The sequence below is a fragment of the Plectropomus leopardus genome, chromosome 20 (assembly GCF_026936395.1).
Source record: "Plectropomus leopardus strain MGB_pleo_1.0 chromosome 20, ASM2693639v1, whole genome shotgun sequence".
Lineage (NCBI taxonomy): Eukaryota > Metazoa > Chordata > Actinopteri > Perciformes > Serranidae > Plectropomus > Plectropomus leopardus.
Window position 1 is genome coordinate 29,724,342 of NC_142195.1, and position 26,931 is coordinate 29,751,272.

Here is a 26,931-nt window from a genome sequence, read left to right on the forward strand (position 1 = left end):
ATCAAATTTAAAATGTGTAATTATGATAATTCTAAATATAGCTTTTTTCCTCTATGTTTTTTACTGTATTTATTTTTAAAAATATCTATATCTACTAATTTATTGTAATTTGTGGAGCATTTCTCACCAACTTGCCAACTTTTTCCAATTATTTTAAAGGAAATTGCATCAGTTAGCTCAAAGTTCAAAGGTCGTAAGAGGAAGAAAAATTATGTCACTGCAGGTTTTAAAGGGTTAAACATAATAACCAGTAATTACTTACTAAATTTGACTTACACTCACCACATAATTACCTCTGTGAAACCTGAGCAAACTGGTCTTATTTCCACTCAGCAATGAAAGAATAAAAGACCAAAAATTCTCAAAAAGCACAAGAAAATTACCAAAAAATATTTTTTAAAAAAAAAGAAAGAAAGTAAAACAAAAATCAAATAAGGAAAAGTGCTTTAAATTCCAAAACATAATTTCAAATATATAATTATGATAATTATAAATACAGTTTTTCTCTAGACTTTTATCCTAACTTTTTAAAGTAAAATTTTTAAATATATATATATATATATATATTGTAATATTAATTTCTTGCAATTTGTGGAATACCAATTTGTTAACAGCCTTTCATCTCATGTTTAAGAACGATTTAATGATCAGAAAATCAGACAAAAAACAAAATGCTGAATATTAAAACAATTCTGTAAAAATTAAATAAAATATATAATCATAATAATTATAAATATAGTTTTTTTGTGTCCAGAGCTTAAAAAAAAATCCACATCCACTAATTTCCAGCAATCTGTGGAACTCCTGAACAAGATAAAGGGTTAAAAGGTTTTTAAAAGAGTTTAAAGGTTTTATTTATTTATTAATTCATTTTTTTTTATTATTTATGTATTTATTTATCTGTTTGTTCGTCCATTTATTTATTTATTTATTTATTTATTCATTAATTTATTAATTCATGTATTTTTTGTGAACGTTTCTGAAAGCAGCACAAGAAGCCTGATGTTGCTGCAGGTTTTAAAGGGTTAACGGCGATGAGGCTGGATGAGTATTTGTGCTCTCACACACATATAAAGATATTTTACTGACTTGCAGACGCGAGATGAGCCGGCGTGACGCTCTGCTCACCGGTCCGATCAGAGGGAGAATTAAAGAGAGCCATCCACACACCATTAACCCCTTAAACTCCATCACCACCAGCACAGATCTCCATTATGTCCCCGAGGACGATTTAGGGCCAAACACAGAGCCAATTACCCGACCAGGACAGCGCGCCGCCGGAGTCAGAGGCCAACGCTCCCCCTCAAACTCTGCGTGTGAAATGTGCAAATGCACGAGGAAGAAAGCAACGTGAAAAATGAGGAGAAATCTCCATTCATTACGGAGACTGCTGAGCCAGCTCGCCGAGGCTCACGGCGAGGAAAAACCACCGAGGAAGACATTCAGTCTCCCTTTATCTTTGCTCGCCGCTCGCCTTTATCTCCGCTCATCTTTACCATCGATTTCTCTCCCGCCGCTTTCCTCCATCTTTCATCGCAGCGATCGCTCTGCCACGAGGCGCCGAGGAGGTGCCGGATCAAACGTTTCCTCCTCATTCGCTCGCCTCTCCTCAGTTTGAGCCGACATTTCTCCTCAGATTAGTTCATCTGAAGCACGTAACTCAACCCGCTTTGAGTGAGGGCCACGTCTACAAAATGACAGGGGGGCCAGGGGCCAGGGGCCCCAAACATGTTTCTACTTTTCTAGAATCTAGAATCTACATTTCACAGTTTTTTAGGACATTTGGATTAAAGCATATGGCTAAGATTTTAAGACTTGTCTCGGATTTTAAGACTTGTCTCGGATTTTAAGACTTGTCTAGGGTTTTAGAACTTTTCAAGGATTTAAGATGTTTCTAAGATTTTAGGAAATTTGTAAGATTTTAGGACATTGCTAGGATTGTAGGACATTTCTCAGATTGTAGGATGTTTCTCAGATTTTCTGATGTTTTGTCTGATTTTAGGACATTCTGCGATGGTTTTAGGGCTTTTCTAGGGTTTTAACATGTTCCTGCAATTTTAGAACATTTGTAAGATTTTTGGACATTTCTAGGATTTTAAGCAGTCTCAGACTTTAGGACATGTCTCATATTTTTGGATGTTTCTCAGATTTTACGGCATTTTTAGGATTTTGAGGACATTTCTTCAATTTTAGGACATTTCAAGGGTTTTAGGAGATTTCTCAGATTTGAGGAAATTTATTGGACTTAAGTGCATTTCTTGAATTTAGAACATTTTATGGATTTTAGGATCTTTCTTGTATTTTAGGACATTTTGCAGATTTTAGTACCTTTCCAGGCTTTTAGGACATTTCGAGGATTTTAGGAAATTCCTAGGATTTTAAGACGCTTCTCAGATTTGAGGACATTTATCGGACTACAGGATCTTTGTAGACATCAAAATTTAGTGCATTTCCGAATTTAGACCATTTTATGGATTTGAGGACATTTCTTATATTTTATGACATTTCTTGGATTTCAGGATGTCACTCAGATATTTTTTGATCAACAAGCTCTATTTTGATGCTGTTTAATGCACTCTGGTACTTAATGTATACGAGCATGTCTTCGTATGCATATATGTAAGTGTCAATCACTTTATTTTTATTGTGAATTAGAAAATAATTGGGGCCATAAACTGAGTACAACAGACTTAAAACAGCCCCGTTTCTCCTCAGATTGGTTGATCTATATAGCTGAAGCTTTTCCACACAGCTGGAGGTACGTTTTTCATTTCGCTCTGCAGGATTTTTAGGTTTGTAATAATCTGATCTGAGTCCTGGTCTCACTCGTCCCCCCTCCCAGTTATGTGCAAAATGCAAAGAAAATCGCTGAGTAACAAATGTTCCATTTCCATGAAATTGGCGGGAGGTTTTTGAGGGGAATGTGCGACCTGGCATTTTCGGAGGCTTTCAGAGAGCAGAGCGAGCCGGCCGACGAGCTGCAGAGCTGCAGGGCTGCAGAGTCCAGGAGGCGAGACTGATTACAGGTTTCTGGTGACCTGCTGTCTCTGTCCAGCTCGCCGCTGTCTCTCTCAGCTCAGATGTGTTTGCCTCAAATACATCGCGGCTGCGGATCCATGCAAATGGACTCAGTTTGCCTTTACAGCTCAAACATAAAAAGATCCAACTGACTGACGGATAAATCTGACCTCTTATTATCGTTTACGGCGGACGGAGGCCGGGCGACACAGCCTAGAAATGATATCACCATAGTTTCAGGCCATATCGCGATAAGCAGCATATATCTCAATATTTTCACATCTTCTAAACTACTAAATAAATTATGGTTTTAATAAAGAGAAAAATTCAGTGAAGTATTGTCATAATACCTTAAAGTACAGTTATAATAAAGTTAAATTAAGCGTTGTTCCAGTAAAGGCACATAGAGTATTAATATCATTTTAGGACATTTTTAGGGTTTGAGGACACTTCTTGGATTTTATATCATGTCAAAGATTTTAGGAAGGTTTTTTTTCAGATTTTAAGTTTTTCTCGAATTTGAGGACATTTCTCAAAATTTAGGAAAATTCTCGAAATTTAAGACATTTCATGGATTTTAGGACATTTCACAAATTTGTGTACATCTCTGAGATTTAAGACATTTGTCAAAATTTAGGGACATTTATAAGACATTTCTCAGATTTCTCAAAATGTAGAAATTTTTTATCAGAATTTATGAGATTTCAATCGGACAATTCAGGATAAAATAAAAAGATCATGAACAGGGAAATAAAGGCTTAAATTGAGCCTAATCAAAATTATGATATTTTCATTATGTAAATATCACATATTTAACATGTCCAACAGCCCTCTCCAGCGCGGACATGTCCGACAGCCCTCTCCAGCGCGGACATGTCCGACAGCCCTCTCCAGCGCGGACATGTCCAACAGCCCTCTCCAGCACTGTTATTTTTCTAAGATTTCAGGATTTTAAGACGTTTATCAGATTTAAAAATATCTTTTAGCATCCTACGTAGAAATAAACAGCAAAACACAACCATTCTGATTTTCAGGTGATTATACACTAAAGACAGCAGACTTATTACATAAGATTTCTATTTCTGACCACATGTCCTCTTCAACACTGGAGCTTTAAGATGGTGAAGAAAAACAAAAAGTGATATTTGAAGTAATCGCAGTGCTCTTCCTCTAACAGCTGCTGTGTTGATGCAGACGGCAGCCAAAGTGAATCACTTTCTCCAAACAATAGAGGAGCGTCCTGCGGCTCATTTTTCACCCTCTTCTTTACACCTTCATCCCGAGTACGGGAGGAGAGCGATGGCGGCCGAGGAGCCCGGGCTGCACGGCGGCGGTGAGTAATGATTCGGCCGCGTCCCTCAAACAATAAGCAGATAAAATCCTTTCAGAGCCCAAATGTTGGCCCGGTTTTAACCCGACAGCAGCTGAGGGGCCCCGGATGCTGCTGTTCCCTCAGATAATAATCATAATGAGAATTGATGACATTTTTATTATCGTCTGTAACTTTTCTAAACAGTTTATAAAAGTGCTCCTTAAACATCTGCAAACAGCCCAGAAAGTCCAGAAATGTTCATTATTATTTATCTTTCATAAATATGAATTCAATCTTCCAGACTTTTAAGGCACACTTTAAAAACAGCTGTTCCAGTTTTTGGGCGTCTGAACACCAGAATATTATTCCAGGGTTTATGTCGAGACATTTCATACATGTTTCTAGGATTTTAGGACATTTCTAGGATTTTTAGGGACTTTTTTAAATTTATTTTTTAAGGCATTTGTCAGATCTTAGAACTTTTTTAAGGCTCTTTCTTGGGTCATTTCTTGGGTTTTAGGAAGTTTCAAGGATTTTAGGATGTTTCTTGGATTTCAGGAGGTTTCTAGAATTGAATGATGTTTTTAGGATTTTAGGAGATTTCAAGGACTTTGGGACATTTTTAGGATTTTAGGGCGTTTCTAGGATTTCAGGATGGTTCTGGTATTTTGGAAGTTCAGGGATTATGAAATGTTTCTAGTATTTTAAGGGCATTTCTAGGATTTTTGTTTGTCGGATTTGAGGGCATTTCTCAGATTTTAGGACTTTTTGTATGTTTCCAGAATTTTCTGACATTTAGAGGATTTTAGTAGGCCTACATTTCTCAGAATTTAGGAATTTTTCGATTTTAGGATGTTTCTAAACATTTTAGATTTCACAGATTTTAAGACATTTCTCTCAGATTTTGGGATGTTTCTGCTATTTTAGGACATTTCTTGGACTTTTGGACATTCCTAGGATTTAAGCATATTTCTAGAGTTTTAGGACATTTGTAGGATTTTTGGACTTTTCATGAAATTTTGGGACGTTTCTAGGATTTTCTGATGCCATGGCGGTCACTCACAGTGAAGCACCACCTCATCAGCCTCACTGTCGTCTCTGCTGTTTGCAGATGAACCCAGTTGGCGGCGAGGACTCGCCGCTCGTGAAAATAGGTAATAAAAAGTCATAAATTCGGCATCAGAGTCTCCTGACAGGACAATAATGGATCATTCACATCTGACTGTGTTTGTCACGCAAACACAGCTGCTTTTATGATTGGGGACGTCTGCTAACAGCCAGCTGACAGACGCGTCTCTGTGCCAGCACGCCGCCTCCCCGACGCACAAACACTCAATCCCAAATCAGAGGAGAACCAATAAAAGCCTTGAGTTGATTAAAGCATCATATTTTTTAATGAATATCGCTTTCCATCCTCATAAATGTGGCCGTGTGGGCGTCAATGAAGTGCAGAATGTACATTAATATTAAACGGCTCTTATTAAGTTTGGCTGCAGAGTTTTAAACTGCCTTCCTCCATCACGCACAGACTCTTCTCATTGTCATATTGCATCTCCTCCTGCAGCTCTTTATGAGCCGAAGTTAATGAAAGCAGCCGACGAGTCGCTGTAATGGTGATTTAAAGTATTAATACGCAGAAAATCTTCACTAAAAGTTTTTTTTTGCATGAGTTTAATCGTCAACCTAAATGCTGTCCGTCTGTGTGTGAGACAGCTCAAAGTGCTTTAAATGTGTCTTTGTGTTTGGGACACAGACGGAGACAGTGAGGGGAGGACAGAGAGATAAATAGAGACCTAATACAGCGACCTCCCTGAATAAATGAGACTGTGGACATGCAGTATTCAGAGGGTTCAGCGGCTGCAGTCACACTCTGCACCTGAAGCATTAATCATTCAGCAGGAGTTACCTGGGGATTGAAAATGTGAGCTGCGTTTAATATGTGGCTCCTTCGAGCCTCCGCTGCACAAGAGTTAATGGAAATATTTAATAATGAACTGTGAGCCTCCCTCAGGGCAGTTTGGGCTGTTTAGTACATTGAATGCAGAGTTAATGAGGATCAGCAGAGTTCACCTGCACCAGCAGAGAGACTGAGACTGTTAAAATTTGGGGGAAACCCTGCACCTCATCTGCTCCTGACTGTGAGGGGACCATAGGCCACATCCATCAACTTCTGTAGCGGAAGAAGTACTCAGACGCTTTACTAAAGTACTAATACCCCATTGTAAAAACACTTCGATACAAGTCAAAGTGCTGCACTAAAACTTTTACTCAAGTAAAAGTCAGTGAGTATATTAAGAAAAAAATTTTTTAAAAATTAAAAAAAGATAATAAAAAACGTATCTAAATAAATGTCTTAAAACTCAAAATTATTAGAAAAATGAAAAAACATCCCAAAAACTCAAAATTATTTTAAAAAAATAGAAAAAACACCCCAAACTCAAAAATATATTTTAGAAAATAAATTAATCACCCAAAGAACTCAAAACTATAGATCATTTTAAAAAAAACGTCAGAATTATTGTACTCAAACATAAAATCTCACCCCAAAAAATCAAAAAATATTTTTTAAAAAAGGGAAAAAAAAAACCACAATACTCTTTTTTTTAAATTTGAAAAAAAGACATTAATGTTTACTGAAAAAGTTGGCAATTAATTCTCTGTCGTTTTACTAATTGATTAGTCACTAATCATTGCTAATCACCTTGACCTATGACCACCAAAATCTGTTAAGTTCATCCTTGAGTCCACTTTAACGTTTGTGCCAAATTCGAAGAAATTCCCTCACGGTCTTCTTGAGATATTGGGTTCAAAAGAATTAGACAGACAAGGTCACAGTGGGCTTAACCTTTGACCTATGACCACCAAAATCTAATTACTTCATCCTTGAGTCTAAGTTATTATTTGTGCCAAAATTGAAGAAATTCCCTCGAGGCGTTCTTGAGATATTCACGAGAACGGGACGGACAACCCGAAAACATGCTCGTGCTCGGCTGTAAAAATATCAGATCGTGATTGTTTATCAGCGTTCACATCGGCTGCTGATCACAGGTTATAATGGGTGTTTCAGATGGTTTGACACTTTGAGATTGGATTTTATTAAAACGTAACGCAGCGCCCGTTTGACTGATACAAAGGACAACATGCAGACGTGGACGGCTGCGTCTCTGCAGGCGGTTCAGGACTAAGAGGAGAGACTGAGAGGCGGAGGGGAGTCCTCATGTCTCTTATTCCTGCTATCTGTCCGCACATTTATATTCCTTATTTTCTTGTCGAGAGAGGCGAGCGCGAGGACACAATGGGCCTTTCATCTGGTTGATTTAAAAAGACTTTTTCTCGTCCGTCTCTCGGGGTGACACGGCGTTATGTCTGTAGCCACGGAGGAGTCATGAATAAATGGAGGAGGTGTAATATGTATGTGTGCTCCAGCAGGGGAGAAAAAGACCAGAAACCAGATTTCACCAACGAGAATAAGCAGACGGGCTGACAGGCACGCCTTCCTTCATCTCATCATTCGCACATGATGACAATAGCCATGACTCATGCAAATGTGGCGCCGCCGCTGCAGAATACACAAACACTCAGAGCCGGGCGCGGCGCAGAGCTGCTGTTTTATTTTGGTGTTTTTGGTCAAACTAAAGTTGAAATTTCTCCCAACTTTTTTTTTTTTTTGCTCCAGTCCTCGCCTCACGCTCCCAGCGCCCTCACCTCCTCACCCAGTATAACCATCATCTAACGCTGACTGACACCCACGCCGCGGGCGACGCCGCGGGCGACGCCGCGGGCGACACCTCAGCGTGCACGCCGTCTCCGCTCTTTGCTTTCCAGCATCGATCTGTTCTGTCTTTCTTTCTGCTCACCGTGGCGTCCGGCTGAGCTGCAGACTGACTGACACGCTCTGAGAAACATTTCTCCTCTCTGCTGCTGGACGCATCGTTTCAGCTGAACTCGTTTAACCCTTTAAGGCCCGCTTTAATACCACACACTCGCACGCACAAAATGCTCTTTAAAATCAAGCTTTAAAATATATGACATTAATGTGATTTCTAACATTCATTGAGTTTATTTTTTATCCAACATCAGTCCTAATCATAAATATCAAATATTCATTAACTGTCTGAATTTTAGCCCTTTAAATGCCAGTTTTTGTCACGAAGCCGCTACATTTTTAGGTGGAAAAAAAACAACACGAAAAATGAATAATTTCTAATATGATACATCCTAAGCAGATTTTTTTTTGATTATCACAGCCGGGGATCTCATTATTTTGCAAAGTCAAATACTCACATTCACACTCTGCACACAAAATGCACTCGTAAATATATATGTAAATATTATACATTAATATGATTTTCTACTTTCATTGAGTTTATTTTTTAAGCAGCATCAGTCCTAATCATACAACCATCAATTTTAACCATTCAAATGCCAGCTTTTTGTCAGGATGCCACTATGTTTCTAGATGAAAAAAACACACAAAAAAATATTAATTTTAAATATACTACATGCTAAGTAGATCCTTTTTTGATTATCACAGTCTGAAATATGAAACGATTAGCAGAAACGTTTCTGTATTTCGCTGCTAAGGTCCGACTGAGACTAGAAAACGTGTCGCAGGTCATGACTATGTTTAAATCATGAGACATGTGACTGAAATTTGAGTGTATGAATTCTTAAATCGTGGCCAAAAACATGTCTTATGAGGTCACTGTGACCTTTGACCACCAGATTCTAATCAGTTCATTCTTGAGTCCAAGGGGACGTTTGTGCCAAATTTGAGGAAATTTTCTAAAGGCTGTATACAAATATACATTTCGTTCATGAAAATGACATGGATGTAAAGTCACTGTGACCTTGACCTTTGACTAAAATCTAATCAGTCCATAAGTTTAGTCCAAGTGGACGTTTGTGCCAAATTTAAAAAATTTCCTCATTGTGTTCTATCGAATTCATGTGAATGACATGGACATTCAGGTGCTAATATGGACGGATGGACAACTTGAAAACATAATGTCTCTGGCCATGACTGTTGCATTAAAAAATAAATAAAATAAAAACTGCAAAAAGAAGTACCGCCTGCCACCAATACTACTGTAAACTGCATATTTTATCAGCTTAAGAGGAAAACTTAAAAAGCACAGCAACATTTTACCAACTGTGCTCATGTGTTTTTTATTTAATAATGAATATTCATGTGTTTCTTTGTAAAATGAAAAGTCAGTTTCTCTGGTGAAAGCTCCCTCTTCATCGGCTGTTTATGTGGCCGTGTTACAGAGGTCATCATCACCGCTCTTCCTGGATGTGACGCTCATCTCACTTTAATCTTGTTCATCTCTTCCAAGTGAGATTGATGTCGTGGGAGCAGCAGATCAATATCCATGTTCCCCCGAGGAGAGAGATTAATGTGGGACGCCGAGTCGCTTGAAAGGCGGTTAAGTAGAACACTTCCCCCCGAGGAGATCATTCACATCTTAATTAGCTGCTAATGGGACACAAAGTGACATGATGCGAGCGCATGTGGGCATATCTTCAAATGTGTGCATGTGTGTTTCTGACATATCAGCACTTAATGAGATTGAAAGCCACAGTGTGGACTCTCAGGAGGGCGACAGAAAGAAGAAACTGAAGAGAATTATTAATTAATGCTGCCTGGACCGCTGTGTTAAATTGTAATATTAGTGTTTTCACCCTGCGTGATCTGCCTTTAACTGCAGGAGCTGTTTACGCCAAAATAATCCCATCCAGGGCTTTAACCCACTTCCATGTGAATGCTTACTGTGCAAGTTCAGCGCCATTTCTCACATTTTACTGATCAATAATCAACCTCATCGTCTATCAAAGTCTGTTCTCCTCCGCCTCCTCGTTCACAGAGGATCCGGTTGTCTGCGCCGATGACTGAATGAAGAAAGACCCGAAATCTGCCCAATGAGGCAGGTCTGAGACATCTGCTTGAGAGTCTGTCACTTTAAAACAGAACTTCCAAAAATTTAATCTTGCACTTCAATAAAGCTGAAGAGACACTTTCAACACCATCCACAGGAAGAATTTTCCATTTTTCACAAATCAACATCCATAATTCCACTTATTATTTATATGGAAACTAGTTAATTCATGAGAAAATGTATTTTAGAGGTCACGGTGACCTTGATTTATGACCTTCCACCACCATATTCTAATCGGTACATTATTAAGTCCAAGTGGACGTTTGTGCCAAATTTGAGAAAATTCCCTCAAGGTGTTCTTGAGATACAGCGTTCATGAGACCAAGACAAATGCCAAGTCAAAGTGACCTTGACCTTTGACCTGTGGCCATCAAAATCAAATCACTTTATCATTGAGTCCAAGTTGACATTTGTGCCACATTTGAAAAGAAATTACATTAAGGTGTTGTTGAGCTATCACATTCAAGACAATCAATGGACAAGATCACGATGACTTTGACCCCCAAATTCTAATTAGGTCATCCTTAAGTCCAAATGGACGTTTGTGCCAAATTAAAAGACAAAAAAAAATACCTAAAGACGCTCTTGAGATTTCGCTCTCACAAGACAGACACAGTTGCAAGGTCAACGTTTTCTTTGACCACCAAAATCTTATCCGTTCTTTGTTGAGTCCAAGTAAGCGTTTGTGCCAAATGTAAAGAAAAATCCCTCAAGATGTTCTTGAGATATTGCTATCACAAGAATGAGATGGATGCAAGGTAACACTGACTTTGACCTTCGACCACCGTGGTCAAGCAGTTCATCATTGAGTGCGAGTGCACGTTTGTGCCAAATTTCAATAATAAAAAAAGCACTTTCAGGCTTTTTTAAAATATTGTATTCATGAGAATGAACGGTCACAGTGACCTTGACCTTTTACCTATGACCATCAAAATCAAACTGGCTCATCGCTGAGTAAAGTTGGACTTTTATGCAAATTTTTTTTTTAAATCCCCTTTAGGCACTGAGATACTGCTTTCACAAGATTGTGACAAATGCAAGGTTGCCCTGACCTTAACCTATGAACACCAAAATTGGATCAGTTTATCATTAAGTCAACTCAAACGTTTGTGCCAAGTTTGAGGAAATTCCCTCATGGTTTTCACGAGATATTGGGTTCACAAGATTGAGACAGACGAGGACACAGTGGCCTTGAGCTTTGACCACCAAAATTTAATCAGGTCACCCTAAAGTCCTCGTGAACGTTTGTGCCAAATGTAAAGAAATGTTCTTAAGGCGTTCTTGAGTGCAATTAGTTCATCAGTGATTAAATGTATTTACAGAGAGGTTAAAGTCAAACTGAAACTAAAGTTCATTTTTGATAAGAAATCAGTGTTTACTTCCCCAAAGTCTGTTTTGACTTGTTTACTTACTTTACTACCAAAAACAAGAAATCAAAGTTTTATGTATCACTTGGATGTTTGTGCCAAATTTAAGAAATTCCATAAAGGTGAGAGATCTTGAGATATCGTGCTCACAAGAATAAGACGGACGGACGTGCACACGTACAGAAGGACGGACATAACGCCTGCGTCCTCGGCTATTGCCGAGGCGGAGGCATAAAATCTGAAACAATCACGTTGTCTCAGTTTTATCTAAACCCCCGACCCCCTGAGGACATTATACAACCGTTTTAACATCGTATGTAAATTATCAATACGTCCACGCATTAAGATACTATATTTACATCCTGGTTCTACTTCTGCTCTGAGTTCACCCTCATAACAGATTACCAAACACTCGGCCGCTTCCTGCAGAAACCAGAGGAGCTTCATTTCTCAAGTGACCCCACTCAGAAATATACAGTACTCCAGCGTGTTGTCAGGACTGAGTCACACGCTTACACAACATCCAGAGCCGCACAATCATTAATGTGGAAACGTGGATGAAAAGGGAGCGTCTTCCCGTCTCCGTTGCAGGCCTGGGCTCGGAGCTGACGGGGCAAACCACCGTTTTGAGCTGCGACCGCCTGCCGAGGACGCGTGGGAGGACACTCCATTGTTTTCAAAAACATAGTTTGTCAGACTGTGTGAGTCAGACGCTCCTGTCATGTAACGGTTAAAAAAAAAGGGCTCCACTTTAAGAGCACAAACCAACCTCCTCCCCTGACGAGCCAAGTTTAATCTTTTTTTAAAAATAAGTAAATGAATAAAAACATTCACAAAAGCAGTGCTGACTTTCATGACATTTTTTTAAATCCTTCAATGTAATATCAGCTATACTCACGTGAGTATATATATATATAAATATATATATGTATATGTATGAGAGAGACAGAGAGTTGTGTGTTATGTATGTATGTACACACACACACACACACATATATATATATATATATATATATAGTTTGCTTGTTTGTTTTGTTTTTGATTTCTAGCCTTTTTTCTCCTCTTTTTCTTTCTTTTCACTCCCCTTTTCTTCCTTTTCTTTTTCTAAATATGAGTAATATTTGTGAAAAAATATATTTTGTAAAGTTGGTTGAGTCTGAGAAGTATGACATCTTACCCTCTAGGTTTTTTATTTTATTTTATTTTCTCTTATTCAAACTGTGTTTTCTGCACATTGTTAACAAACAAAATCTATTTTCACTGTTTTTTTTCATTTGTATGTAAACTGTGATTACCTCAATGAAAAGAGTTAAATAAAAAAAGAAAAGGTCTCTGTTGTTTCTCTGCACTGCCGCGTGTTTATGAAGGTGATTAACTCTGATTAAGACGATGAATGGCATCACACGTCTCAGCGATGGAGGGCATCTGTTTAACCAGCTGGCTCATTTCTGCATCACTGAGAAAAAGAAAACACAGCGAAATAAATCTGCTCCGCTAATATATAAAAAAATAGATTTGCAGTTCTGATGAGAGCTTGGCGCCACCACCGCGACGCTTAATGTGTGCGTCCATTTGGGTGATTTATTCACATTAATCTGAATCCTCCCAGCATTTATGATGTGCTCCAGATATCCTGCGAGCGCCAAAATCTGATTACAGCAGACCAAAAGGTTAATTGAGGGTGACATCATAGGTTGTTAGAGATGTAATAAGATTGTCGACTGATATTTTACACCACTACTTAATCCTTGATTATACCTTCTTATCCACGTGAGCTCGACCCGAGCAGCTGCGGCTCTGATTACTTCCTTCACCGCTGACCTGCGCCAGAGGAAGTCAAGTGTGTCGGCGAAACCTCGTCTCCGAGAAATTACATTTATATGCTACTAATTTACAACGGCAAGTATGTTCTGCAGGAAAAATGTCATTTGTCTCTTTGAATATATTTATTTTGAATACACAGAATAAAAGGAAATAAGCAATTTGGCAGGAAATGTCCCAAAAAAATGCAAGAAATGAATGAAAAAGATAAAAGAGAGAGAGAGAAATTTAAAAAATTAGAAATTATTAGAAAATTATTAGAAGATATAATAATTTAAAAAAGGAAAAAAATGTTTAGGAAACTATACTAAAATAGTTGTTGTCATAATAATTATTAATGGTTTTATCTCTATATTATTATTTTACTGCATATTATTTATTTATTTTCACTTTTTAAAACTTCCCTTCTCTCTTTTTACTAAATTTCAGTTCATTTTCTTGTAACTTGTAACTCTTTTCCAGTGTTTTTGAGAAAAATTAAACCAATTTGCTCCCAAAGGGTCTCTGAGTTTTTCTTTTTTGTCCAAAAGAAATAAAAACATTTAAATTACAAATCCTGAAGTGTTTTTTAAAATGCTTGTAATGTGTTAGAATAAAACAGACGTATTATTATTTATTTATTATTATACCTATGATTACTATTATTGATGTTTTTATTATTATTATTATTGCTGTTGTTGTTTTTTTTTGTTGTCGCTGTTGTTGTTGCTGTTGTTGTTGATATTTTATTATTATAATAATATTATTATTATTATTATTAGATTTTAGAGGCAATCCATCTTCCCATACATGAAAATAAAGCAGACTTTGCACACCGCTTCAGTGCCGTTACAAACACAAAACTTTGTTTAAATGCCTTTAGCAAATAAAATCAAATCAAAAACATTGAACATATACAGCAGCTTCCTAACATCTTTTATTAAGTCAAATGAAAACTTAAAAAAAAGAATAAATAAAAAGCTCCCTGAGGTTTTACAAATTAAAAGTTCCTCCCACGCTGACACTTTCTTAGCTCTTTTTAAGTAATTAATTATATCTGCGATGATTAAAATAAAATGCAGACACAGATAATCTGCAAAATGCCAAATATCTGCCCCAATATTCGTCCAGGCCGATAACCTGTCGACCCCTTGTTCACTGTCTCACAATTATTCTGCTGCTGCTAAAAATGCGCAGCAGCTATAATTTAATTTTTACAATCCTGCCCACATTTGTCGCTTTTTTTCTGACGGACAACACGGGACGAGACAAACGTCGGCAGACAAAAAGAAAAGCTTGTAGGAGTTTAAAGCTCTCAGTGTGAAAGAAAAGGACACAGATATGAAGCTAAACTGCAGACAGCAGCTGAAAGGACGCTCGCTGTCTCATTAAAGGCTTTTTTCTGAGACAAACTCGTCTCAAGCGGCACACGGAGGGAGCTTTATCAGAGGGGTCACAGCGTTAGAATAACTGAATAAATTCTGCAGAGTGAATCATCAAAACCATTACAATAAGTTAATTAAGTGGACATCTGGTTCTTTTGAAAATGTGGTTGTGTAGGAATTGGTATTCAGTTCGCTTAATGAGCCTCCATCAGTGACGGAGACCTTTAACCCCGCGCGCTGACCCGCTGCCTCTCACAGCGGAGGAGGTAAAACTCTCATTTTCACAAGTGAGATTCTCTAAATGTGGATCAGAGACTTGTTAAACAACTTTTGGCATCCGCTCAGTGAAATGTGTGATTTGGGTTCTCTCCGGCGCCGATCATCAAAGACGACAAATTTAGCTTGTTTGCGCACTTGCTTTTTTTTTGGTCGTTTTCCATTTTCCTCCCACATCTCTCTACATTTTTAACATCAGCTTTTAACTTATTTGTTCCTGCACTTTGCATTCGGCGAGCATGCACATCACTCCACGGTGGAGGTCTGGGCGAAAAGGTCTGCTGCGTCATTCAGAGCGGAGGGAAAGATAATGTGTGAGGTCAAACGGACAGGTACATTCCTCCGAACACGGCGGCTGGTGGTAATTGCAGCGCGAGCGCTGATTTGGCCCGTTTGACCGCGCGGTCAACGGTCGCTGCAGCGGTGACACGCAGCTCATCACGATAATTAACGACATCAGACTTCAGGATTCAGTGTGACTCACATCACTGCGTCTGAATATTTATTTACTGATCTATTTTTGATTTAATTACTTATTTCGTGTGTTTTTCTTAAGGGTAATAGGAAAAAAGAAAACAAAAAAACAGCAATGGTTTATTAATTATTTTATTTATAATTATTAAATTAATTAATTTATTTGTTAATTTGCTTGCTTTTATTTTCTAATAAAGGCATCTGCCAAATGGTGATGTCTCTTAATCATAAAGAAAAAGTGTTATATTGCTTGTAATATGTTAGTTACCATAAAAATGAATATAGCTAAAGAGTAACAACATTATATTTTTGGATTCAGTGTGACTTAAACTTTCAGAGGATATCACTCAAAAAACATTGGATTTTTTTTTTTGTTGTTGTTGTTTTTATTCATTTATTTATTTTTTTGCTTTTTTATTTTCTTGAGGCAATAATAATAATTTAAAAAAAACAATTGGGATTTTTTTTGCATTTTGTTTTCATTTTCTAGTGAAATTACAACAAAATTTAATGAATTATTTTTGTTGCATTTTTTTGTTTTCTAGGGGGCAATCACAACAAAAATCAATGTTTTTTGTCGGGGAACGGTTCCCCCAGTTTTTTTTTCTTTTGTTGTTTTTTTTGTTTAATTTAATTTAATTTTTTAATAAAGTCCTCTGCCAAATGCTGGAGCTGTCTCTTCAGAAAATCAGACAGAAAAAGAGGTGAAAGGCAGAGTGGTCCTTTTTTCTGTGACTTTTAAAATCTCTGAATTGAACTTTTTTTTTCTCTAATGTTTCAGTCGGCCAACAGCGACGTCCAATATTTTTTAAATATATAAATCCAAAGAACACAATCACATTCCCTTTAATTCTTAGCATATTTGGGCACCCTGCCTGCTTCCTGCACACACACACACACACACACACACACACACACACACACACACACACACACACACACACACACACACACACACACACACACACACACACACACACACACACTGATGTTAGCAGTTGGTTTTGGAGACTCATCACAGAAATGGAGATCTTTCATCAGCAGCCAAAAAAGCAGCCTGTCCAAACAATTAGCTCCGTCCCCAAAGGTTTGATGGCGCTCACTGAACTGGCAGCCAGACGTTAACGCTCGTTTCAAACGTGGCGTGCAGGACAGTCAGTCAGCGTGAGCAAAATACGACGGCAGAGACCCCAAACTGTTGACTCGCAGAAGTCAGATATCGAGCGAGAAGAGGGGAAAAATCACTTTTTAAACTTTAACAATGAAAGTCCTCCGTTCCCAAACACTTAGAAATAAACAAATTCAGAATGAGTGTATATTTACATGAAAACATTTTTAAAAATCTGTTTTAGCATTTCATATATCATATTTACTGGATTCAGTAAGTCAAAGAGGATTTGCAGATGAATGAATTCGGATTTAGTTTATTTCTACGTAGTGCTCAAACGTTTCTGGAATCGGGTCGTATAAAATGTTCGTTAGACAGTTCTGACGGATTTTGCTTCATTTTTATTTTATTTTTTAAACACTGAGGGAAGAAGGCAATAAGCAGCCTAACAAGAGAGAGACCAAAAATGAGCAAGAAATATGTTTGGTTTTTTTTTAAAAAAGTTACAAGAAAATTACCTGGATAAAAAAATTTAAAAAGTAATTTATAAAATTGAGATCTGAATAGTTGCCTTTTTTAAAAAAAAAAAAAAAAACATTCAAAAACTTTTTTTTTGTTAAATCTAAAGCTGCAAGTGCTTCTTTGTGCGTGTCGGGGTATTGACAGAAAATATTATAAAACTTCCATGTTGTTGTTTTAAAAAGTGACAATCGAGAGACCCATTGTTTAAAAATAAGTTTATTTATTGTTAAGTTTTTGGCTTTACTTCAATCCCAAGTTATTACAGTCATGTCAGAAAAAAATAAATAAATATAAACCTGGATAATTTTAATTGAAAAAATTAGAGAAATTAGAGAATTTCTTTATTTATGTTTTTTTTATCATATCTAATAGACCCCCCTAATTTTCAGGTCATTTTTTGTACTATTACTACTTTTTTGCCATTTGTAAGATATTTCTTCCTGTAATTTGAATCGGCTGAGGGAGCGCTGCCTGACACATATTAATTATTAATTATATTATATATTATTTATATTAAACACATATTTCTGTCTGTGATGGAGACAAGAGACACCGTTTTTATGTCCAAAACTGTCCCAAACGTCAGGGACACTGTGAGGACAGAGCTGTTTTCATCACAAACCGACGCAGATGAAAATCACGTTTATTTTGGTTATTTTAATCACTCTCACTCGACGTTTTAACGGCGCCGCAGCCTCTTTTAATACTTGCCTAAATGTTATTCCTGTGTTTTAATTGACGCAGGAAGTGTTAATCAGCATTTACTGTCCTGATTAATGAGCTCTGTCTCCGCTAATAAAGACAGTCGTAAACAGAGAGAAACCAGCAGCTGTGCGTTACCTCCGTGTTTCAGTGGATGTCTGTTCTTTATCATCATGGCGTGAATCTGGACGGTTTGACACTCACGTCATGTCCTCGTGTTGATGGTTCTCGTCACGTTAACAGCTGTGTTGATAAATGGGCTTCATAATGACCCGAGAAACCTCAGAGGTTTCTGTCGTCACTCTGAATTTGCTGCAGATTTGTTTTCATTATTTGACGGCGGCTGAGTGAATTAAGATTTTAGCTCCGGTTTGCAGACGGTGAAATTAGAAGGAACATTTTCTCTCTCTGAAACACTTTGTTGTTGATGTTTTTTTTGCACTGTGGCGAGGTGTTACTGATACTGAAATAAAAGGGTTTTTTTGGTTTTTGTTTGGTTTTTCTCCTTTTTTGTGCAGGATTTGTAGAACAGCCAATAGCAGCACGCTCTCTCTGAACTGATTGGGGTTCCTCAAGGGTCCATTCTCGGCCCACTGCTATTTTCCTTTATATACACACCACTGAGAACCATCATCCCCCATCACAACAAGGTCAGAAACATGTGATCTAACTCAGCATTCGACTGTCATACGATCTTTTTTATCATGCCAGAGCTGCATTTCTATAAAATCTAATAACCCTGTAAGAGACAGAGGCTTGAAAAACAGTCAGTTATACATTTTAATTATATTTTCAACATTTTTTCATGTCTTCATTCCAATTTCATCAGATTTTCTACACAGTTATTAAAGATTATTTTTTATTTTACAATTTGAATTATTTTATTGCTGTTGCACCTGATGACACACAGCTGTCCCCCTTCAGTCCAGTCAGTCTTTAGATTTCCTCCTTACAGGCACAAGTGATATTAGATGCTGAATTTCACTGAATAAAGTTTTTTATTTTAATTTAACGATGGCAAAACTGAAATGTTAGCCAAAGGTTCACCTAACAAGAAGCCTGATTCACAGCAAACTTGGTTCCTTTTCTTTTAATTTGAGCTAATATATGAGTCATTTGATTATTTGATTTAAGAAACCACAGGTGATATTGATTAAGTGAACAAGTTCAATAAAACAATAATGAGTAAAATTTAAAAAGTGGTTTTAAAATTGAAAGACGAGCTTCTGCATTTATTAGCTTATATATTGTGTCTATTTTCTACTTTTTTTTAACTAAATGCAGTGATTGTAAATCCTTTTTGACCTAAATTCAATCAAATACAGTGTAAAAACAAGATATTTGATGGTAAAACTGATAAACCTTGTGATTTTTGCAAATATACTCTCATAATGAATTTCATGCTGCAACGTGCTCCAAAAAAAGTTGGTACAGAAGCACATTTATCTCTGTGATACTTCAACTTTCTCTAAAAAAAACTCCCAATAAGCCTCGTTAGGTTCATTTGTTTGTGATAACGCCAAATGTGTCTACACTTTACCTGAAGCTGATTTTCTCCTGTGTTTGACAGCCTCTTATATTACTCATTTCATTTATACAGCGTCCTCTGATTAAATGGTTTTTTATGGTCTGGACTCGGGCCAAAAAGTTCACAAGCAAAAGCTTTTTTTACTGCTTTTTTACTGCTTCGCCTTTTTGAAAATAAAGCAGGAGAAAAGGCGAATGCACGCTCCGTCTCCGAGGAAAACGTGATATTTATCACAGATTTCAGTTTGCATGAAGCTTCTATATATAACCTGAGGGCATTTTTATTGGGCATTTTACGGGAGGTAAAGGAATCTTTACTGGTGCTCGAGCTGCGGTCTGTAAAAACCCGTTTGGACGGTATTAAAATGATGGAGATGCTCTGGCTCCAGTAAAACCCCTCACCTCCCACAGCGCAGCCGATCTGATGCAAACATCTAAAAATGTCTGAACAAATGACCTGAATCCACCTGCAGCCAGAATTGACATGAATATTATATTTCTACAAAATACAAGAACGTTTTGATGTAAGGGTTTAATAAAAAAAATATTTATGGAGTTAGTTTATTTTTAAATACATTTTAAATATTTTTTTCATCTTTCATTCCAATTTGTTCTGTTTAGCTACATATTAATCAAAGATTCTTTTTATTTGATATTTTTATATTGTGTTTATTTTTTAAATTAATTTTATTGCTCATTTTATTCTTTTTTTTCACTATTTTCTATAAAACATGAATAACAATTCTGAGCCTACCTGAAACCCCAAAACTTTACAATATAAACATTTTCTAACCCTGCATCTTAAAACAACAACGTGAGAAAGATGTGATCGAATTAAAGCTTTTGATTGAAGGAAAAACAAAATATTTTTTTCATCATGCCAGAGCTGCATTTCTACAAAATATAATCACCTTTAAGATGTTTTTATTTACATTTTTTAAGATTTTTAAATTAATTTTTCATCATTTTTTTCATTCTTTTTTTCTAAATGTTGCTACATCTTAATTAAAGATATCTATTTTATTTGATATTTTTTTTAAATTCTGACTTTAAATTAATGTTAAACATGACTGTAACAAGTTGCCTTGAGCCAAAAAACTTTACAGTAAAAACATTTTTGATCTCTGAAATACTACCTGTCTCGTACCAACGTGAAAAACATATAAAAATAATAAAGATTGTGAAATAAGATTGTAAAAAGATGAAAAACTTGAATATAAAATGTGTTTTACTGCCATTTAAAATATGAGTTATTTTTAAATTGTTTCTCTCATCATCTTTATGTGTTTTGAATCAAATCTCCTAAATCTCACAACATATAAATTGATTATTTTTTATTTTATATTTTTGTATTATATTTATTTTTAAATTTACTTGATTGCCAATTTGATCTTTTTTTCATTATAGTCTATAAAACATGATTGTGATAAGTTAGAAAAAGACGAATAAAGAAGTAAGATAGTAAGAAGATGAAAAGCTTCAATATAAAACAGCCATGTGTAATTTATGAGGTTTTTTATTTATCGTTTTTATTTGCGTTTTCGTTTCAATTTCTTTAATTTCGTCACATTTTAATTATAGAAAAACGTTTTTGTAAACAGGAAGCGGAACGAAACCGGAAGCACGTGTCGCATACGTCACTGTTGCGCCATCTGCGTTGTTGTTGTTGTTGTTGTCTCTGAGTGTTTGTTGTTGTTTTGAATCGTCCGCGTGGTCTCCTCTCGACGTGTTGATGGTGAGAGTTGTGTTTTTTTTAACTGTCGACGTAAAAACGGAACATTTAGTCGCGTCTACGTCGCTGTTTGCCGATGCTAACAGCGCTAACGGTGTTAGCGTGCTAACGTCAGCCGCAGAAAAACAACAACGATCAGCTGCTGTCACCGTGTTTCACGGTCTCTGCTCCTCTCAGGTCGACCCGAGCGTCCGCACCGAGCTGTAGTCCACCGGTAACCCGACGGTAACGGGAGTGTGTCCGCCATGGCTCAGCAGAGAGGAGTCAACAGCCTGCAGTTCAACCAGGACCAGAGTGAGCTAACAGCTAACGGAGCTAACCGCCGCTGCTGTTTACTTTAGCACTACCTGAAGGAGTATTCACAGGCTTTACTGCAGTAAAAGTACCCACACCACACTCTAAAAATACTCTGTCAACAGGGAAAGTGTCGGTATAAACAGGAACTCGTGGTCTTAAACCCTAAAACTTAAAACAAAATTATTTCTTACAAAAACATTGAAATTAGGCAACAAGCGACATAACAAGTTACATAAATCACCTGAAATAATTTTAAAAAATGAAGCTATACTGTACTTTTCTGAAAAAAAATTATATATATATAAATTGGTAGTTTCATTTAGAATAAAACTTATTTAATATTTTTTATGAACTATGTTTAGGGTGCAATATAATATTCAATATTTCCCTGAAATATTATAATATAAATACAGCGAGTTACAGGTGCTCTGAAAAGAAAATACTCAAGTAGAAAAAAGCATTTTCTCAGATTTGTGAGTGCAGTAATCGAGTACATTAATCACATTCGGTAACTGCGTGTTTGCTTTGTTTTCCTGACTCTCAGGCTGTTTCTGCTGCGCGATGGAGACCGGGGTCAGGATTTATAACGTGGAGCCGCTGATGGAGAAAGGCCACCTGGGTGAGTCGACCGCACTTTAATGCTGGATTTTTATTTTTTAATTATTTTATTTTTGTTTTTATGGTAAATGCTGAAAAATCTCAGTTTGAATGATACTTTAGGTTGGTCACTATTATCTGTGCTGATCAGGGATTTTTATAATAAACTTTATTTCTATGACACAATTTATTAAATGTAAAAACAAAAAACAAGTAAATGACCTGGAAAGAGTGCCTAAAAAATTATAAATTTATAACATAACTTTGAATATGTAATTTTGATCATATTTTTTCCTCTAACATTTTGTCATGTCTATTAAAATAATTTTATAAATCTACTAATTTCTTGCAATTTGTTCACTGTTACTTGTGCTTAATAGCACATTTTATTAAATGCAACACAAAGTGCTTCTTTATATTAGAGCGATGAATTACTACACTGTTATATAAAAATATTTTATATCAGTACTACTACACCGCAGGGACTCTAAGCTGCTCTGGTGAGACGGCTGTTTCCAGTAAATCCAGTCAGTTTTAAAGTCTGTTTTCATTTCCAGACCATGAGCAGGTGGGCAGCGTGGCCTCGTGCTCGATGCTGCATCGATCCAACCTGCTGGCCGTCGTCGGAGGAGGAGTCAACCCCAAATTCTCTGAAATATCTGGTGAGTTACAGCAGCTCATTTGTTATTATGGCTTCTATTAATAAACCGGTCGTCATGTTTGTGTTGAAAGACTCAGCTGATCAGATCTGTCCTCTGCAGTGCTGGTGTGGGACGACGCTCGAGAGTCACGAGACCCCAAAGACAAACTGGTTCTGGAGTTCACCTTCACCAAACCGGTTCTAGCTGTCCGCATGAGACACGACAAGTGAGTCCGCCGTTACGGCACTTTGTCTCTAAGAGCTGAGGTCTTCGAGGTCCGAGAAATGTCCTAAAATCCAAGAAATGTCCTAAAATCCAAGAAACGTCCAATAATCTCAGACATTTTCTAAAATATGAAAAATGTCCTAAAATCCGAAAAAATGTCCTAAACTCCTAAAAACCTCATAATCTCCTAAAAATGTCATAAAATCTGAAAAAATCCTGGAAATTTTTTAAAATCCCGTAAGTATCCTAAAATATAAGAAACGTCCAAAAATCTGTAAAAATGTCCTAAAATCCAAGAAATCTGTTAAAATCCTAAAACATGTATGTAGCTGCTGAGCGGTTAAGAACATAATTTCGGGATTACTTGTCGATAAAATGAGCGTCAGCAGCAGCCGTGTGAAGTTTGATAAACGTGTCGCGTTTGTTTTCCAGGATCATCATCGTGCTGAAGAACAGGATTTATGTTTACAGTTTTCCAGATAATCCGGTCAAACTGTTCGAGTTTGACACCAGAGACAACCCCAAAGGTAAACGTCCGTCTCTCGCTCTGGATGTCTCCTTCCATCGCGGTCAAACCGTTTTTAATACAGTTAACCCTTTCTGTCCTGCAGGCCTGTGTGATTTATGTCCCAGTCTGGAGAAGCAGCTGCTGGTGTTTCCGGGTCATAAATGCGGCAGCCTGCAGCTGGTCGTAAGTCTCAGACTCACAAACCGACGTCCCGGACACATCTGTCCCCCCGCTAACAGGTATTGTTTCTGTTCAGGACTTGTCCAACACCAAGCCGGGGACGTCGTCCGCCCCGTTCACCATCAACGCCCACCAGAGCGAGATCGCCTGCGTGGCGCTCAACCAGCCCGGCAGCGTGGCGGCGTCCGCTTCTCGTAAAGGAACGCTCATCCGCCTGTTCGATACCACGACCAGAGACAAACTGGTGGAGCTGCGCCGAGGCACCGACCCCGCCACCCTCTACTGGTACAGTACCACGAGTTTAGAGAGGGGACACAGAATTATGCACACAGTTATTTTTTTAAAAAGACGTTGGCGGTGAGATTTTTCAGTGAAAAACAGGTCAACAACAACGAAGAGACACGAGCTTCATAATTCAACAACTTTCTGGGGAAAAACGGAAGTAAAACGAAGTATGACGGAGTATTAAAGCTGCTGTCTGTTCGTGTTGACGCTCTGACCGTGCGTCTTATCTCCGTTCTTTCTCCGCAGCATCAACTTCAGCCACGACTCGTCCTTCCTGTGCGCCTCCAGCGATAAAGGCACCGTTCACATCTTCGCCCTCAAAGACACCAAACTGAACCGCCGCTCTGCGTAAGGCCGCCTGACGCTGACATTTCACCCTCACACTGCTCAGAGAGTCTAAAATAATGCGTATGTGTGTGTTTGTCAGGCTGGCGCGTGTGGGGAAGGTGGGCCCTGTGATTGGTCAGTACGTGGACAGCCAGTGGTCATTGGCCAGTTTCACCGTGCCGGCCGAGTGCGCCTGTATCTGCGCTTTCGGAAAGAACACGTCCAAGAACGTCAACTCCGTCATCGGTGAGGACACGCGTCAAAATACACACGATGTCTTAACTGTGCTTTAATTATACAGAAACTCATAGTGAGCATGTAATTTATGAAACTTTTTTTTCAATATTTTGGTCTAAATTTAATTTCCTTAGAATTTAGACTAAATAATCACCAATTATTATTATTATTATTATTATTATATTTTTTATTTATTTATTTATTTATTTATTTTAAATTTGAAATAATATCCCATACAACAAATTCCGACCACTGTCTTTATTTGAGACAGGCTTATATTATTTATTAGTGTATTTATTCACATTATTACGAAGAAGCCTCCCTGATTCCTGTTGCTGCAAACCCATCACCTCCTCCTTGTTTGCTATTTTCTTGATAAATTGAGTATAATATTAATATAAAATAATAATAAAACATTTTATTTAAGGGCATGTTTCAGGACACTCTGGTATTTCTTATCAAATTACTTGATTATTTGACAAAATTATTATTATTTTAATTATTATTTGATTAAATACGTTACACAACATATAACAAGGGCGCTAAATAATTGTTATTGACGTTATGTCATTGTTATTTTTTAGAAAGGGTAAAATGTCACACTGGAGGGCGACGCCGTTGTGTCAAATGTCATGCTTCTTTTGTTTCCATGACGTCGGCATGCTGTCTAAAAATCACACACTGACGCGACGTGATGCTGCTGTCGTTCGGTTCTGTGTGAAAATGCAAAAAGCGGCATTAAAAAAGGACATTATGGCGGCTCTGCAGTGTGATTTCTGGGAGCAGAGGCCTCTGCAGTGGCTCACAGATCAAATCTTAAATGTCAAGATTTTTTGTGAGATAAGAAAAGAAGAAAAAAGTTCTGCAGCACAAGTCTGAAATTTAATCTCCCGTCTTTTGCCTTTTTTTTGTGACAAGTCGGATAATTTGAAATGTATTCAAGTGAGACACCAAATCCTGAATCCTGACTGTCGTACTGACGGATTCAGACCTCTGAGTGAACGTTACCCCGAATATACGGCTCAGACTCCACCTGCTTTGACTGGGGGCCACTTTGGCTAAATGACAGGAGGCCAGGGGCCCCATACATGTCTCTAGGATTTTAGGACGATCAACTTTTTAGGACTTTTGGAAGGTTTGCAGGATTTTAGGGCATTTTCAGGACATGGTTTTTAGGAGGTTTTGAGGATTTCTAGGATGTTTACGTTTCTAGTACTTAAGGACGTTTCTAAGATTTTAGGATGAATTTAGGAAGATGTTCACCTTTTTAGGATTTTTGGGACGTTTCCAGGATTTTATGATATTGAAGGACACATTTTGAGGATTTTAGGATGTTCTTGTTTCTAGTATTTTTGGACGTTTTGAGGATTTCTAGGACAATCACATTTCTGGGATTTCAGGATTTTTCTGGGATTGTGGGACATTTCTAAGATTTTAATATGTTTCGAGGATTTTAGGACGTTTGTAGGACTTAAAGACATTGTAAGTCTTAAGTCTTTAGGTCACATAAGTTTATTTCATTGCTTCATTTGTTGGAAAAACTGGCCTCCGTATATTTGAGACTTTACTTAAACACCCAGCAGACGGATGTTTAACCCCGTCGTCGCCTGCTGTAGGTTTGTTGCACCACAGTGGCGAGACGAAGCGTTCCTCTCACGACGCTTTAATCAAATCTGTCTTGTCATATCTTAAGTTTAAGTGATCTTTAAGTGTCTTTCTGATTGTTTCTACGTGACTTTAATCCTCCTCCAACACTTCAGCAGCCAATCGCAGCTCTGAACGCCAGCTAACCACAGACACGAGCTCCTCACTTTGTTGCCGTCAGACTCGCCGTTGCTTTCAAAAGTTATTTATCGTGTTTTGTTTTTTTGAACTCCTGCAGCCATATGTGTGGACGGGACCTTCCATAAGTACGTGTTCACCCCGGATGGAAACTGCAACCGAGAAGCCTTCGACGTGTATCTGGATATATGTGACGACGACGACTTCTGAGGCGGGTTTCAAACAAGACTGGAGCGATGTGAGGACGAGGAGACACGAGGAGACACGAGGAGACACGAGGACGACGGTGGCGGCTGGAAATGACTTTGAGTCGGTGATTATTGTCCAGCTGTGGAGACAGACGGAAAACAGCCTGAGACGGAGAATCAGAGACTTTCTGCTGAGGCCTGCGTGATATCGTGTGTGTAATCATCGTATCGACAGTATGTATCGGCGTGAATATAAATACAGATTTCTGCTGTAACCCTGCGTGTACCATGAGTCTGAAACATGACAGATACACTTAAACCCTGAAAGTGTTTGGATGTATTTATGGAGAGGTTAAAGTTCAACTGAAATTAAAAATCAGTTTTGATAAGAAATCAGCGTTTGTATCGCTCGTGTTTGTTTTGACTTGTTTACTTATCGAAATTGCGATTGCCAAAAATAAGAAATCTAAGATGCTGGAAAGTTTAATAAATAATATTAATT

The 26,931-nt window shown here is 37.6% G+C and overlaps 1 protein-coding gene and 1 long non-coding RNA gene across 4 annotated transcripts in view; one reads left to right on the top strand and one right to left on the bottom strand.

Moving 5' to 3' along the window:
• The window catches only part of LOC148186243 (uncharacterized), a 67,612-nt gene that overhangs the window by 33,992 nt on the left and 6,689 nt on the right, over positions 1 to 26,931 (bottom strand). The window lies entirely within an intron of this gene.
• On the top strand, positions 21,014 to 26,822 carry wdr45 (WD repeat domain 45). Of its 2 annotated transcripts, XM_088071264.1 has the most exons (11): positions 21,014 to 21,165; positions 21,340 to 21,456; positions 22,004 to 22,078; positions 22,614 to 22,718; positions 22,818 to 22,923; positions 23,355 to 23,449; positions 23,534 to 23,613; positions 23,687 to 23,895; positions 24,142 to 24,243; positions 24,323 to 24,468; positions 26,342 to 26,822. In XM_088071264.1, the coding sequence occupies exons 2-11, from the start codon at positions 21,408 to 21,410 to the stop codon at positions 26,449 to 26,451; spliced, it is 1,077 nt and encodes a 358-aa protein (XP_087927390.1). In that variant the 5' UTR covers positions 21,014 to 21,165; positions 21,340 to 21,407; the 3' UTR covers positions 26,452 to 26,822. The 2 variants fall into 2 exon arrangements, with proteins under 2 accessions (XP_087927390.1, XP_087927389.1); XM_088071263.1 differs by having other exon boundaries at positions 21,051 to 21,456.